Genomic DNA, 14,907 nt, shown 5'->3' on the forward strand with positions numbered 1-14,907 from the left:
CTCAAGAGGCGTCTTTCCAGAGAACGTTAAGATTATGAATTTCAATAATTAATGAGAAAACGCAGATCGGAGGAAATTGTTGGATGTTGCAGAAAAAAGTTTTTTTTTGTGATGATTTTTCTCTTAAAAGCTGAGTAAGTAAATACATGTATTTATTAGAGGCTAATAGAAATGTTTTTGCTTGCTTTGTTTATTTAATTTTTGTATTGCGAACATACACCATTCAACTATTGAATAATTTAACCTGAAACTAACCAGCTACCTCCACATTTGGTAGCAACTTAAAAGTGGAAACGGATATATTGCCGTCGTTGAAATGCCTTCCTGTGGCATCGTTGAAATGATGCCAGTTCAGCTCTCAAGCCACCATCACATCCACAGAAACAATAACATAGTAGTTAAAATCAATCACTCGCTGGCAACACCACACTCGGATGCAGCTTCAGTGTTTGGCTGGCAGCCATGTAGCGACAATATGGATCTTTTATGACGTGAAAGTAGATCTAAAAATAAAAAAAGCAGCTTGTGATGTGTTCAGTAGACGTATGTTCAGATGAGGTGACCCAGCAGAGCTTAAACTGTTCATGTAATGGAAGCTAAATGTTGCTACAGCGTCATATTGGTGTGAACATCAAGTGGACTCACTGGAAGAGTAGGGGCTGAAGGAGAGTTTGCTTCTGGGGGTGATGGGCGGTGGTCCCGGGGAGGAGGTGGAGGAGTTGTTGGGGGGGTGGGGGGGTCCGGGGGACACGGACAGACGGCGGTCTCCACAGATTTGACTCACGACCTGACTCCTCGGCCTCTGAGGTCGCAGTGGACTGATCTGTTGGACACACAAGACGAGGTTTAAAGACAAACATCTCATTAGAGGTTGAAGCTAATATTTGAGTCAGTTTGTTCTGATAAAACCCATCAGACTGATGCTCTTCATCCACCATCACAATGTTTCAGCTGCTGCTGAGAGACTGGAGAGCAGCTCAGCTGAGCGAGCAGCAGAGATCTGGAGCCCTGGAGCAGCAGACTTCTATCAGGACCCAGACGGCACCACTGCGGCCCCGGGGCCCGCCTATGCATGCTAGTGCTAGTCTCTCCAGGGCAGAGGACCCCCCGCTGAGCCACCAGCAGCTGACTGAGGCAGACAATGAGAAGGATTTTCTTTGGCTGCTGCTAGAGTTTAACCAGAGTATCACTATTATTTCTACACTGTACTTCAATGTGCTTTGTATTCGTTATTTACCTTTTTAGTCACGTCCGTCGTTATAATAAAACTGAATTCTTCATATTTACTTTTTTATTCTAGCATTTGCATGACATCATTAAAAATACATTAGGAGATACAGTTTTTAAATTTGTCCTAGTTAACAACCATTATCTTAATGATATTTTTTAATAGTGTGTTTTCCAAGGTAATATTTATTTAACTGCTGGATTTGGTCTGAATTATATTCACTTCAATTAATATCTTGAAAAATATAAATAGAGTGAAATTCAGCGAAGCGTCTCTAAACCTTTGGCAGCAGAAAGTCAAAATGATGGAATAAACATTAAATATAAAATTTAAATAATGTTAAATAGGGATATATTTACTGTATTTTCTTTTTTTTAATAAACACATTCAAAAAATAAGAATATTAATGACAACTAATATGCAAAATATATAAAAAAAACAAGGCTATTTGAAGTTTTGTGTATATAGGAGATTTTTATATATATACATACATACATGTATATATATATATATACACATTTCTTAAATACCGTTTCAGAGAGAATGACGGCCTCAGCGGGCTGCATCTGGATCTCAGTGGTCTTGAGCTCCTTGTCGAAGCTCTCCTGGTGTTTACTGTTCCTCTTCTCCTTCTTCCTCTCCTTTCGCTCCTTCTCAGACTCTTCCCGGTCCAGCTTGTCCTGGGACTTAGTGTGAAGCTTCTTAGGCAGGAGTGGCTCCAGGGTGAAGCTGGAAAATCCATAAGTATTACAATCACAAATTAATCTCGTGACCCAAACATGCTTTTTTTTTTATTTACCCGTCTGAGCCGGGCCGGGACGGGGAGTTGTCTGAGGAGATGGAGGTGACTGATGCCACAGACAGGGGGCGCTGGGAAGAAGGCATGGTGAAGGAGCGGACCATGGAGTGAGGACGAGATCCTCTCCGCTCATCTGCTGTTGGCTGAGACAGAATGAATAATAAAGAAGTTCATTATTTCTGCTAAAATGTCTTTTACGTTGACATGTTTTATTGTCAACAGCACACGACACTGAACCTGGTCTGAGCACCAGGGGATAAAACAGGACCAACACTGACTTTACAGGACAGTTTTTGAGCCTCCGTGCTGTTGAAGGTTGCACCGATGATCACAGCGTGATTAACTTGTCTTGTTTGACTGACTGAGAAACTTCATCTTAGGTAAAGGTCAGTGTAAGAGATCAGGAAGACATCATTGGGTGACTTAGGTCAGTCTGTCAAACTGAGCCTGAGAAACCTGGGTGTTTTATTTGACAAAGACATGTCTCTAGTTCAACAATGCAGAAAATCCAGAAACGGTTTCCTTCAACTGAGAAAAATCTCTAAATTTAGATGATGTCACAACACGATCTGGAGCTTATAATCCATGCGTTCGTGTCTTCTCGTTTTGTGACCCTGGTCTAGAAAGACGATTTACAAACGACTATTACTTACTTACTTACATTCAACAATAGTAATAAAGAGGACAATACTGTACATTCAGTGGAGTCTTTATTCTCAACCGTCTTGCTCAAAAGAAGGATTTCAGGTAACATTAAATCAATGATGTCAACTACATTTAAAAAGGTCCGTTCAAAGGTCTCTTGAAGAAAGAGTTGAATATAATTCATAGTTCATTTATTGATCGTGGTGACACTGTCAAGGAAGGTAAGTTAAACTCACAATAGTTAACACATGTGCAGAAACACACAGAGGCAGAACATCTCAAACACACAATAACAAACAAAGGTATAGTAATACACACACAAAAAACTTAACTTCTCTATGGACATACATACACACACATACAGAACCCCTTATACACACATGCCAGAGATAAAAACAGAACAGTTAACGCACTTACAATAATACACAAACGTCTCTCATACACACATGCCAATGACACACATAAGTTAACACACTTAAAATAACACACAAACACACAAAAATATCTTATACACACATGCCAATGACAAACACATAACAGTTAACAAACGTACAATAACACACAAACACACAAACGTCTCTCATACACACATGCCAATGACAAACACACAACAGTTAAAAAACGTACAATAATACACAAACATACACACAACGTCTCTCATACACACATGCCAATGACAAACACACAACACTTAACAGACGTACAATAATGCACAAATACACACAAACGTCTCCCATACACACATGCCAATTACAAACACACAACAGTTAACACACATACACAAATATCTCTCATACACACATGCCAATGACAAACACACAACAGTTAACAAACCTACAATAAAACACAAAAACGTCTCTCATACACACATGACAATGACAAACACACAACAGTTAACACACATACAATAAAACACAAACATACACAAACATCTGTCATAAACACATGCCAATGATAAACACACAACAGTTAACACAAGTAAAATAACACACAAACCCCCCCATCGTCTCTCATACACACATGCCAATGACAAACACACAACAGTTAACACGCGTACAATAATACACAAATACACACACAAACGTCTCTCATACACACATGCCAATGACAAACACACAACAGTTAACACATATACAATAATACACACAAACACGTTCCAGTGACAAAAACCCAACAGTTAACACACATACAGTAATCCACAGATACACACAAGAGTTAATACATGTACAACAATAAACACACACACACGTACCAGAGTCTTGACGCCGTACTGCTTCTCCACCTTCTCCCTCAGCTGCCTGAAACACGCCTCCAGTCGGTCGTGGAACGGCCTCAGAGCTTCGGTTACTTTCTCACCGTGGATGCGAACGCCTTCGGCCAGATGTGGGATCTGAAAGAAAAGACGCCATGAGCGACTCCACCGCAGAAGAAGCGCTGGCGTCGGGCCAGATCCTCATCCATCTCCATATCCCGCGATTGGTGCCAACAGTAGCAATCCATCCAATTACACCTTTCAACTCCGCTGGCTTATCGGAGCTGACTCAGCAGAGAGAGAATGAAACGCTGTACCTGGAAACTTTGTCAAAACCTTTTTTTTCCAAACGAAGCTGCCAGGTTCACACCCTGAGAGCCCCGAGAATGAAGAGCACAGCTCAGAGGGAACATTTAGTGGAAGTCAAAGAGTGACTTATTTATCTTGTAGCATAAAAGTAAATAAATACATTCATCTCATTGGATCAAAGGACAGAATTAACTTAAATTGCTGCTATAATCTGAGGGAAAATAATACGTTTATAGAATAATAGTATACTATGATCACAAGAAAATGGATCGAATAAAATGAATATATGAAAAAAAGGGGACGAATGTGTAGTTGATCATTCAGGCTAAGACATTAGAATAATATATATATATATATATATATATATATATATATATATATATATATATATAAAAAATCCTCAAGAAAAATGGAAAAAACCTAAATGTATCATTCATTTTTGCAAACATTATGTAGGGGATCAAACCTCCTGATCAGCCTTTATCAAGGTTTAGGATTGATTCAGGATTCTTAACTTTTATTATTAACTGAGTCATCCACTACAAAACATGATAGAAGTTTCTACTCTTCCTCTTTTTTACCACTGAATTTCTCACCCATGGTTGACCCCTAAGCGTATAAAACGTTATGTTGTTGTACTTGTATCTGTTGGTGTACTTAAGATATTGAGATTAAAATGAATTATTACAAACAATAAGAGATAAGTAAATAAACCCATTCATTTAACAAATTCTTTAATTACTCTTCTCACATTTATTTTAAATTAAATATCTGAATTTAGACCTTCTGAAATAATAAACCTAATTTTAAAAGGCTATTTTCACTTCCATAAGATGAAAGATATAAGGAAATTGGTACTTTTTAAATTTAAATGTATTTTTCTTAATAGTATCTGGATATTAAGACCATTTCAGAACCATTTCTTTTGATAAATGATGGTAAAAACGAGTGTCAAAATAATCTGCATCCAAAAATAATGGAATAAAATCAGCCAAAACATGTCACATATGTCCAAAGGTTATATCATCTCGACTTCTCGTCCTCCTCTGCTCCTAGAAAGAGTCATGACCCTCATGAGCGGCTCAGGTGGACGGAGATCAATGGAGATGCGACCAGCAAAGTGATGGCCGGACACTCAAGGTGACGCGATGATTAGAAAACCACAGAGTCCTGGTTGAATCAACCCACGTTCGCTCCCATCGTCTGACGTCTAAGATGATACAACATCTGCCGAGGAGGACACTTCTTCACACCAACTCAGCATGGAATCAAACCATTGCCCGGTAGGAACCCTAGGAACGAGACATTTTCTCACGACAGTCACGCGAGAGTTGTTTCTGCTTTGTCGTCAATCTTTTCTGCACACACCGATAATCCGCGGCCAGTGCAAAGAGAAACAGAACCGAAGGCGACCGCAGGAACCAGTTGTGCATCACGAGCAGACCTGGCATCTGTGATGGAGAGAGGAGCCGCCAGAATCTCGGCAGAAGCATTTAAGGTGAACACACTCATGTAAACACGGAGCAGATGGAGGAGAGGATGTGAAGGAGTGTGTGGAGGCGCTCTCACAGGTTCAAGTGTGTGTCTGTGTGCACTAACCCCTGACTCTCTGGAGCGTGCCAGCCTTTGTTTCTCTCCTCCAAGGCTAAACAGCCCAGAACACAACAGCAAGAAATGACTTTACAGTCAAACGGCTCCTGATGAAACCTTATGTAACAAGCCCTCCGCAGACTCTCTTCCTCGCAGCCAGCAGGGCTCTGGTCAGGCTCTAGTGGCTTCAAAATGCTGCCAGCGGGTATCTAGAAAATCTAAATCACCATTCCCTGGAGGCACGGAACCAAAACCCTCAAACAGCCTCACTGACTTTCCGAACAATCATGGAGCACATGGAGAGACGACGGCTGACCTTAGATGCCTTCGTGACCTTGACTTTGACAGACATATCGTTTTCCTGCTGCCAATGAAGAAGATCATTATACTGTGTGTGTGTGTGGTACTGAGGCATCATGTGTTTTAATTTAAAAAAAAAATACTCGTCAGAATGTGTCAAAACTCAATTTTAACTGAAATATTTACATTAAAAATGTACTTAAGCCCCGCCCCCTGAAAACATTTGGTTTTTCTGGAGATGAAATCTTGTTTAGCATAACCACGCCCACTCTGTTGTGATTGGTCAAACATCAAAGTTTTTCACCGCACATCAATATCAGAAGTCTCCACCCCCAAGGGACTCGTTGTATAAATAAAGCAGGGCCGTGATTACAGCTGGCTGGAGAAGGAGTGAAGATATAATCATAATGGACTCTGCTCTTGTAACCTCTTGTTCGCTGACATTTCATACGGGGGAAAACTTTATAAAGTAATAAGTTCAAAACATGGTCATGATGAGGGATCACATTTCAACACTGAGTTTTATATTTTTTCATCTTTAGGTGATAAAGGTTAATTGTTGTCAGATATTTCACTTGTCTATTACAGTATCTTGATGTACTGTTATCAATCAAAATGTATATATTTTTTAATTCTATTTTATATTAAAACTATTCCCACCAGGTTAAAAAAAACAACTTTCAGGTCAAAAAGGCTTCATGAAAATAAAATAAAAAATCACCATAAACACTACAGGGCCCACATAAAAAAAAAAAAAAAATCAAGTAAAAAAGTCTCCAAACAAAGGAGGTCAAGAACAATCTAAGTGAAAAAGTTTTTAAAGAACAATGAGAAAAATAAACATTCAGAAAAAGAAGGTACAATGTGGAAAATATAAATATTAAAAACAAAAGGTAAATAATAAAATAAAATGAAAAGACAAGTTAAATAAGTCACCATAAAATAAAATAAGAAAGTCATGTAAATCCCCCCGAAATAATCAATAAAAGTTTTTTTTTTTTAAAAACACCTAGGAAACTAAACATTTAAGTATAAAAAGTAAAAAAGGACAGGTTGAAGAAAAACTAAAATGAAAATCGAGTCAAATAATAAATAAATTCAACAGGAAGAAATTTAAAGTAAAAAAATAAAGAGAGTGGAGAAACGAACCAGTTAAAGGTTAATATGTAGCTACTTAAATGTGTGTCATTTCCCTTCTTTAATGTGGATATTATTGGATATTAAATCAGCAGGTTATACAGGAACCATAAAGGAAAATGTGTCTGATGGCGATGCTAGACGCCAAGGAGGTGCAACCAGCCCTCAGTGGAAACTTCTCATCACCGTGACCACTTTCTTGAAGGAAACCCTCGCGAAAAACACAAAGTCCAGCCTCCACGAGAGAGAGAAACCAGTTCGAGGAGCGAGGGCAGGTGTTGTGGAAGGAGGAGACGGAGGATAAACAGTGAGTGCGAGGAAGATTCATGTCTCCCAGGATACCCACATCTTTTTATAGACCTGTGGATGATGGAGTGCGTCTGAGTGACGGCATGGCAACAACGTTCTGCTTACAAAGATGAACTATTAGTCAAGGACGGTAAATCTCAGCTGCACACGTACATTTAGGAAAGAGTTCAATTAGATATTTGACTCAAGTTAAACATGGCAGCTGCTGTTTGAATACAGTCTTGTTGTGTTACAAATGAATGTTGCTTCAGTTCTGACACACACAAAAAAAGGATTCGGATCAAAAGACTTCAATTTATCTGGCAAAATGACAGCAGTGTTTCCAGGCCACTGGACAAACCCGGGGTAGCATCTATCTACGTGGAATTTATCCTGGAAAAAAAGACACTACAAAATCCAATAACCAAAGCGAGGGCCAAGAAGTGCTCAGCGTCCCTGCATCGGACCCAAGCACAGATTCAAAGTTCCAGCGTTCTTGTGTTTATTTGCCCTAACAGATCTGTTCTGCTTTCCTGTGTAACAGTTTTGAAGAATAAAGTCCAGAGTCACTAGTTTCCTGTATATGAACATTTATCAAGATTCTATTAACTTGCTTATGGTTCTTCAGGTGGTTTAAATTAAATTATTTTTGTAAATATGACAGTTTTTTATTCTATTCTATTTAGATCTTTCTTTTCATTTTATTATTCTATTTCTGGGTGTTTTTTTATTTGAGGTATTGCGCTTGCTGTTGTTTAAACTGAATTTCCCCTCGCGGGACAAATAAAGGATTTCTGATTCTGAAATTCACAGGAGGTCACGGGGCAAACCCAGAATCAGAAGCACACAATTTTGACCAGATTTGTCTGGCTCCCTCTAGTGTCAGAAACAAATCTCTAAATCCATTTGGTGGTGTCATGGACTAAGTTGTGTAGTGAAGATTTGTTCAAATAATATCTAAAGAGTTCTGAGAGTCATGATTGTTAAAATTAAATAATCATTACAGAAAATAAGAACAAATAATCATAATGATAATGCAAAAAATGTTACATAGTGCAGCTTTAACAAATGAAGATCAGATTTAAAAGCCACTTTCTTTAAAGAGTGCCGTGTCATTTCCTTGTTGCTGTTCGCTCATTTCCTCGCTAATTACCAGACGAGCGGCGAAAAGCAGAGCAAAGTGCCTCATTTCTCCGTGTTACGCTGCTGCTGCAGAGCAGACTCAACTTCATCCGTCTCATTTAAACAGACGAGGGATGATCCAGCATGGTGGTTCCGGAAACCAGACAGCTGGTGGCATCTCAGATCGACAACTTTGCTTTACTCATCTCTTTAGAAAAGTTTGCTGATGTGTGACTCTGAAAACTAACATCGTCTCGTCTTTATAGAAGTCATTTTCATTTATATTTTCATTATAACTTCCAATTTTATAACAGAACTCATTTAAATTTATATTTTCATTATAACTTCCAATTTTATAATAGAACTCATTTAAATTTATATTTTCATTATAACTTCCAATTGTTTAATAGCTGTCCTCCTAGTTTACATTTGATTTATAATTTCCTTTAAACAAATTTAACAAGACTCCAACTGAAACTCTAACAATTTCAATGGAAGAAAACTGAACTAAAACTAATATTTGAAAAACAATTAAAAGTATTTTATTTTCTAATAAGATTGAGCAGAAATACAAAATACAAGTAAGTTTTTGTAAAGTAAAGACAATCTAAATATCATTTAGAAAGTACATTAAAATAAATATTTAAAAAGGCTCAAATATTTAAGGTATGAACCAATGAAATAATATTTGGGGATGAATTAACGAACAAGGTACCAATAATTAAAATAAAAACAAAATAATATAAAATATAAAATGAATAAAATAAAATAAAAATAGATGAAATTTTTGAACCATGTTTTTTAACACATTTGGTAAATCATTAACCTAATAATATATCATTAAATATATTAAACAAGATTAAATAAATAATAGCAACTGAAACAGCAAAAACATTATTACATATCCAACAACAATACATTCAGAGCAATTAAGTTCTCAGATTAAATAATCATATTTTCAAAACATAAATAAAAAACATCATGTAAGTGGTGACCTCTAGTGTAACATCACACTAACCTATTAAAGTGTTGCTGAAAATGTCAATATAGCTGATAATCATGTTGTATAATTTATAATATTTGTGTTTGTCAAATGTTAGGGAGAAAGTGAAACTGTATCTCAGCACATCAGGGGGTTTTGAGGATCTAGGAGTATAGAAGAAGTGAAACACTGCTGAAGATTGTTCGGATGCTCCTCTCAAAGAGCAGCAGCAGCAACAATAAAACACTGACACAGTTGTGTAGGAATCATTTTGTGTCAGACAGAAAAAACAAAAAGCTTTTCTGGGGGTTCAGAGGAGCCGAGTACAAAGTCGACCTATTTACAAGAACACAGAGTCACGACCGCGATCTCACCACAGAGCTGCTGCACGACATGTTTGTCCATCATAACATTGACTAGCGTTAACATTACGACCACCTGAATCATCTCGCGTTCATCCCTGGCTTGAGTGTTACTGCAGTCGGCAGTAGTCGTATAATAAAGACTATTTCTAACTTTAATTTAACAACTATTTGTTTAAGACCATGTAACTGTTTGGGGTTATTTGTAGAGGATGTTGCTTTTGCATTTCATGTCTGATATACTGATGTGAATCAAAGTGAATCTCCTACCTGCCAGGCAATGAAATCCTTCAGTTTGTCTATCTTCTCCAGGTCTTCAGGGTGCTCATGCATGTACTTATCATTGAAGAAGGCCTGTGGAGGACAGACACCAGGTTGCAGGGTTAACATGGTGATGCAGATGCGATGACAGAAAAAAGGATGAAAACATTCCGGACCAAAAATCTTTCTCTGCTTCAGTGGCATTTGACAGATAAAGTCGCACACGACTCCTTCTACACAATTCCACTCCCAAGTTTTTCCACATATGCTAGTAAGTCTAAAGGCTTCAACTGTTTCATGTATTTATAAAGTGTTTGTATTTTCCTGAGCACCAGAGTGAGCAAATTCAACATCACAGTGATATAAATGAACATCTAATGAGATCATGCCACTACAATCTAACAGCATAATTACATTAAAAGGTAAAACATGAAGATTAAAACTTTCTTTTGTAATTGATTGTACCAACAACTTACAGATGTTTCTCTAATATATGGACGATTTTATTATTCTATTAAATTCCATTTTACAAATGCTGGAAATTCACTAAATTCAATCTCTTTTTTTCCAAAATAGAAAATAATTAATAAAATAAATAAACATCTCCTTTTACATCAATAAAACTGGTTTTATTTTCAGGACCATTTTAAAACTTTTTAAAAGACATTTAAAAATGTTTATACATTTTAAAATTGATGTTAAATAAATGTCTATTTCACATCAACAAACTTGTTTTGTTTTCATTTTTATATAACTAAAAAACTGTTTAAAAGAGATAACAAATCTGACGTTTTAAAAGATATTGAGTTGATTAAAATGTTCATAATCATATATTTTAAATGTATTTTTACAGTAAAAATTGAACTTGATGTAATAATGACTAATACCTAAATTGTTTTGAATGTTTTGTTCACTGATCTGGCAAGAGCTGACCTTCTCGTAGTTGGTGAAACCTCCCATGACCGCCGGGTCCACGATGCCGTTGAGCAACATGGAGAGAGGGTTGATTGGCAGGTTGGGGTCGTTGAGGTGCCTCTGCACCATGCTGCTGATCTTCTCATTGGTCAGCTGCATGGTCTCCATGGCGTTCTCCAGTGGACTGATCTCCTCCTGACCACAGACGGTGAAGAGACATCATCAAAAACTGAATCATAATTGAAAACTTGGAACACTGTCCCGGTGAATTCCCAGATGCTGTGAAGCATCGACCATCATTGGTAGTTAAAGGAGCTTTATAGAGCTGCAAGTCGTGGCATAAATCAAGTGGCAGCCATGCATCATCTTCTACTGCGGCTTCAACACAAACCTGTAACTGTCGAGCCCAGATGGATGGACCGGTGGTCTGAAGGATTTTTAAAAATCTCATGCCAACAAATGATGCTTCTAGAGAAATGAATTGAAAATCTTCATGGAATGTCATGATGACTCACCAGAAAAACAAACAAACAGAAATAATTGGTAGGTTGTAGATGCGAGTGTGGAATGAAAACCAGCCCAATTAAAAAGGTGGGTAAACACTTTTTCCGTGTAGATTCTGAAAGATAATATTTAAGATTCCTGTTGTTAACTTGTCATTGTCATAGTTATAGTTTTTAACCAAATAAATAAATATAATATATATTATGTATATAGAGCAAATGGTTTAGTTTACCAAAGAAAATGATGTGCAGTTAAAGTAACACAAATAAAACTTGAGAAATTAAGTGGTGATTATCAAGAAAACATGGGAAATCTTTATATATCAGTTGTTAAATTAAACTCAAATAAAATATTGTTCTTCTTCTTATTATATTTGTACATTATTATTGCCTGTACCAAACATTAAAATCTACAACAAACTGAAGAAAAACAACAGCACTATAATCACTTATTATACTGTATATTGAGTTTTCCTTAGTGTAACAGAAAAAGACAAAGATGTCGCTTCAACAATGAAATGGCAGCAAAAGAAGTATATTTGAGAGCAAATGTCAGATTGGGCCCACAGAGGAATTGTGCAGAGAAGACAAATATTGGCAGTGGAGCCAGATAAAAGGCATTGTCAGATGGAAGGCTTTAGCTTTTGTGCATTACAGCACAGTCAGGCAGCTTTGGATACGTGTTCTGGTCAGGGGTGGGGGGGCCGCTCCCATCTGCAGGGCAAGTCACCCCCAAGTGTTTGCTCGAGAAAGTGGATGTGCTCTGAATACTCCAGGCAAATAAAACACAGCTCCTTAATGTGAAGAGAGGAGTCGCTGTAATAGCAGTGGTGAGGATAAAGGAAGCAGAAGGGTCATTACTGTGAGCCAAATATCACAGCGGCTCAGAGACGGATGCTTTTGTCTTGCTCGGCCCACAAGTCCACAAAGAATGAGCCAAGATGTAACTGAAGACCAGTGTTACAACTGATACCAACTGTTTTAATGTATTAATCATTATGAACACAAATGTCATATCCATTGATAAATGATATACATAATGCTAATTATCTGGTATGTAGTCATGTTTAAAAATAATCTACCCGTCTTTTTTTTTTTCTGTTTCTTGTAGATTTGAATGACTGGGTTAACTAAATGTATATTTCTTTAAACAATGATACTGACATCTAAATCAATATTGGATAAATCACATCAAGTGTTGTTCATTGATTTATGTTTGCCGAATAAAACGTAAAAACCTGAGATAAAATGATTTTTTTTAAACGCCCAGAATGATGTTACTTACTGGCGCATTTTAAAGTCAACATACTTTTAATTAAGTACCAATACTACTACCAGTAATTTGTTTTTGTGGCCACATCTGATGACTTCAAAGTGGCAAGCTTTTCTCTGTCTCATCTCTCGGAGGCAATCCCTGCTCAGAGTGACTCCAGCACTCTCCTCCCGCTGTGCCGTTTAACAATTTCCACTGGATAACACGGTGTTTGGTGAATCAATGAGTGGCTCTGATAGAGAGACTGTGTGTCCCGTCTTTCTTCCACACGACCGTCTGAAGCCGCATCGATCGCAGATTGACAGATCAGACCGTCATCGCATTAGTCACCAAGACTCTTCATACTCACGGTCGACACGGACTTGACCTCGAACCAGCGCAGGATTCCGGGAAGTTTGTACGCTGTGGAGAAGGTGGTCCTCTCAATCCACATGTTCTGTAGACACAAGATGGACAGAATGATCGCTTAAGTACATGATCCTGGAATTTACCCTCAAGTCCATTAGACGAACAGGTTTAAAACATGAATTTTTGTGGAAACATTGCAATAGAAAAAGATTATCTGTGCGACGCACTTTATCAAGTTATATCACTTTGAATCTAAATCTTTTAGTACATTTTTCCACCGAGCTGGTTTATGTGCTTCAACTGCAATAGTTAATAAAAAGCTGACCTTCACTCCTTCGAAGCCTCTCAGACAATTAACAGGAATAATGTCAGCAGGTACTTTTCTATGCAAACACTGCTGTTCTGTATGAGACTGTGACCATACAGTCTATTCTTCAAACCCTTACAATGTGAACAGACTTGAAATATCATCTTTAGATGTTCTTAAAATGAAGAATATACGAGTGCGTTTAGCCGACTCTCATGACTTCACGCTGCTGGATCTAACATCGGATTAATATAATCAGGATTATGAAATGTTCACTAATAAAAATTATGACTCAAGAATGTGTGATTTGTAAGTAAGGATCAGTCAAACTTGCAAAAGAGGAATGAATAGCAGGAGGGGAACTTAATTGAATATAGACTTCTGTCAAAGAGTGTGGACACTTTTAATCTCCAGGAGAAACCGAGAAGCTTCTTCTTTACTCTGTCACTGGATAACACACCAACATGAACATCAGACAATGTTTTAAAGAGACTTATGAAAGATAGTAAGAATCCCTCTCGCATCAGAGACGCATCGATTGACGTCAGCGCCGCTGTTAAAGGTCCGAGATGATGAAAGTCCTACACTTCCATCTTTATCATATGTTCATATCTCATTAGCTGTTCATGTTCTTGTAAGTAAGTAAGTAAGTATTTATTATTTGTAAAGCACCTTTCTAGACCAGGGTCACAAAGCGCTTTAACAATCAAAAATGATACAAAGTTAAAATATATACTATGAAAGGCCAAGACACATAAGACAAACACAGGAGTTCCAGAAAATCAAGGAAAGCCTGCACAGATAAAAATGTCTTCAGATGTTTCTTGAAGGAGTCAGTAGATCATCAAACACAGAGGGAGAGGAAGATCGTTCCAAAGCTTAGGAGCAACAGTCTGGAAGGATTTCTCTCCTCTGGTCCTGAAGCGTGTTCAGGAACCATCTTCTGTGTAACTGGTCTGTTACTTCCGCTATAATGCCCGCTTTAATATCCCCCTAGAATTCATTGAAACCTTCTCTGTTCACGGCACTAAGTGTTAGCTAAGCTTTTATTCATATCTTGGTGTGTTTGATCATTTTTTTTAGGGGAAGAGATGTTTATTTGCTGCTATATTGCGTATTTGCTAAAGACACGTATAATATCTGTTTTTGTGATTTAACTTTGATTTATTTTTATGTTACCAGCATATATTTATATAATAGTCCTCTGCGTGTCAATCATATCAATTAAGTATGAAAACATGGAGATCTGTTAAAAATAATAGTATTTTGCATCACTTAGAAAACTT

The 14,907-nt window shown here is 37.4% G+C and overlaps 1 protein-coding gene across 3 annotated transcripts in view; it reads right to left on the reverse strand.

Annotated features, from left to right (window-relative positions):
* The window catches only part of dock1 (dedicator of cytokinesis 1), a 137,989-nt gene that overhangs the window by 2,474 nt on the left and 120,608 nt on the right, over positions 1–14,907 (reverse strand). For all 3 annotated transcript variants that reach the window (XM_087784232.1, XM_087784231.1, XM_087784233.1), the window contains exons 44-50: positions 13,316–13,402; positions 11,209–11,385; positions 10,285–10,368; positions 3,925–4,062; positions 2,028–2,170; positions 1,759–1,957; positions 646–823 (exon numbers count right to left, since the gene is read on the reverse strand). In XM_087784232.1, coding sequence (XP_087640358.1) covers positions 646–823; positions 1,759–1,957; positions 2,028–2,170; positions 3,925–4,062; positions 10,285–10,368; positions 11,209–11,385; positions 13,316–13,402 — 1,006 coding nt within the window. The remainder of the gene's footprint in view (positions 1–645; positions 824–1,758; positions 1,958–2,027; positions 2,171–3,924; positions 4,063–10,284; positions 10,369–11,208; positions 11,386–13,315; positions 13,403–14,907) is intronic.

Source organism: Callionymus lyra, chromosome 2 (genome assembly GCF_982586985.1).
Source record: "Callionymus lyra chromosome 2, fCalLyr1.hap1.1, whole genome shotgun sequence".
In the NCBI taxonomy this organism is placed as follows: domain Eukaryota; kingdom Metazoa; phylum Chordata; class Actinopteri; order Syngnathiformes; family Callionymidae; genus Callionymus; species Callionymus lyra.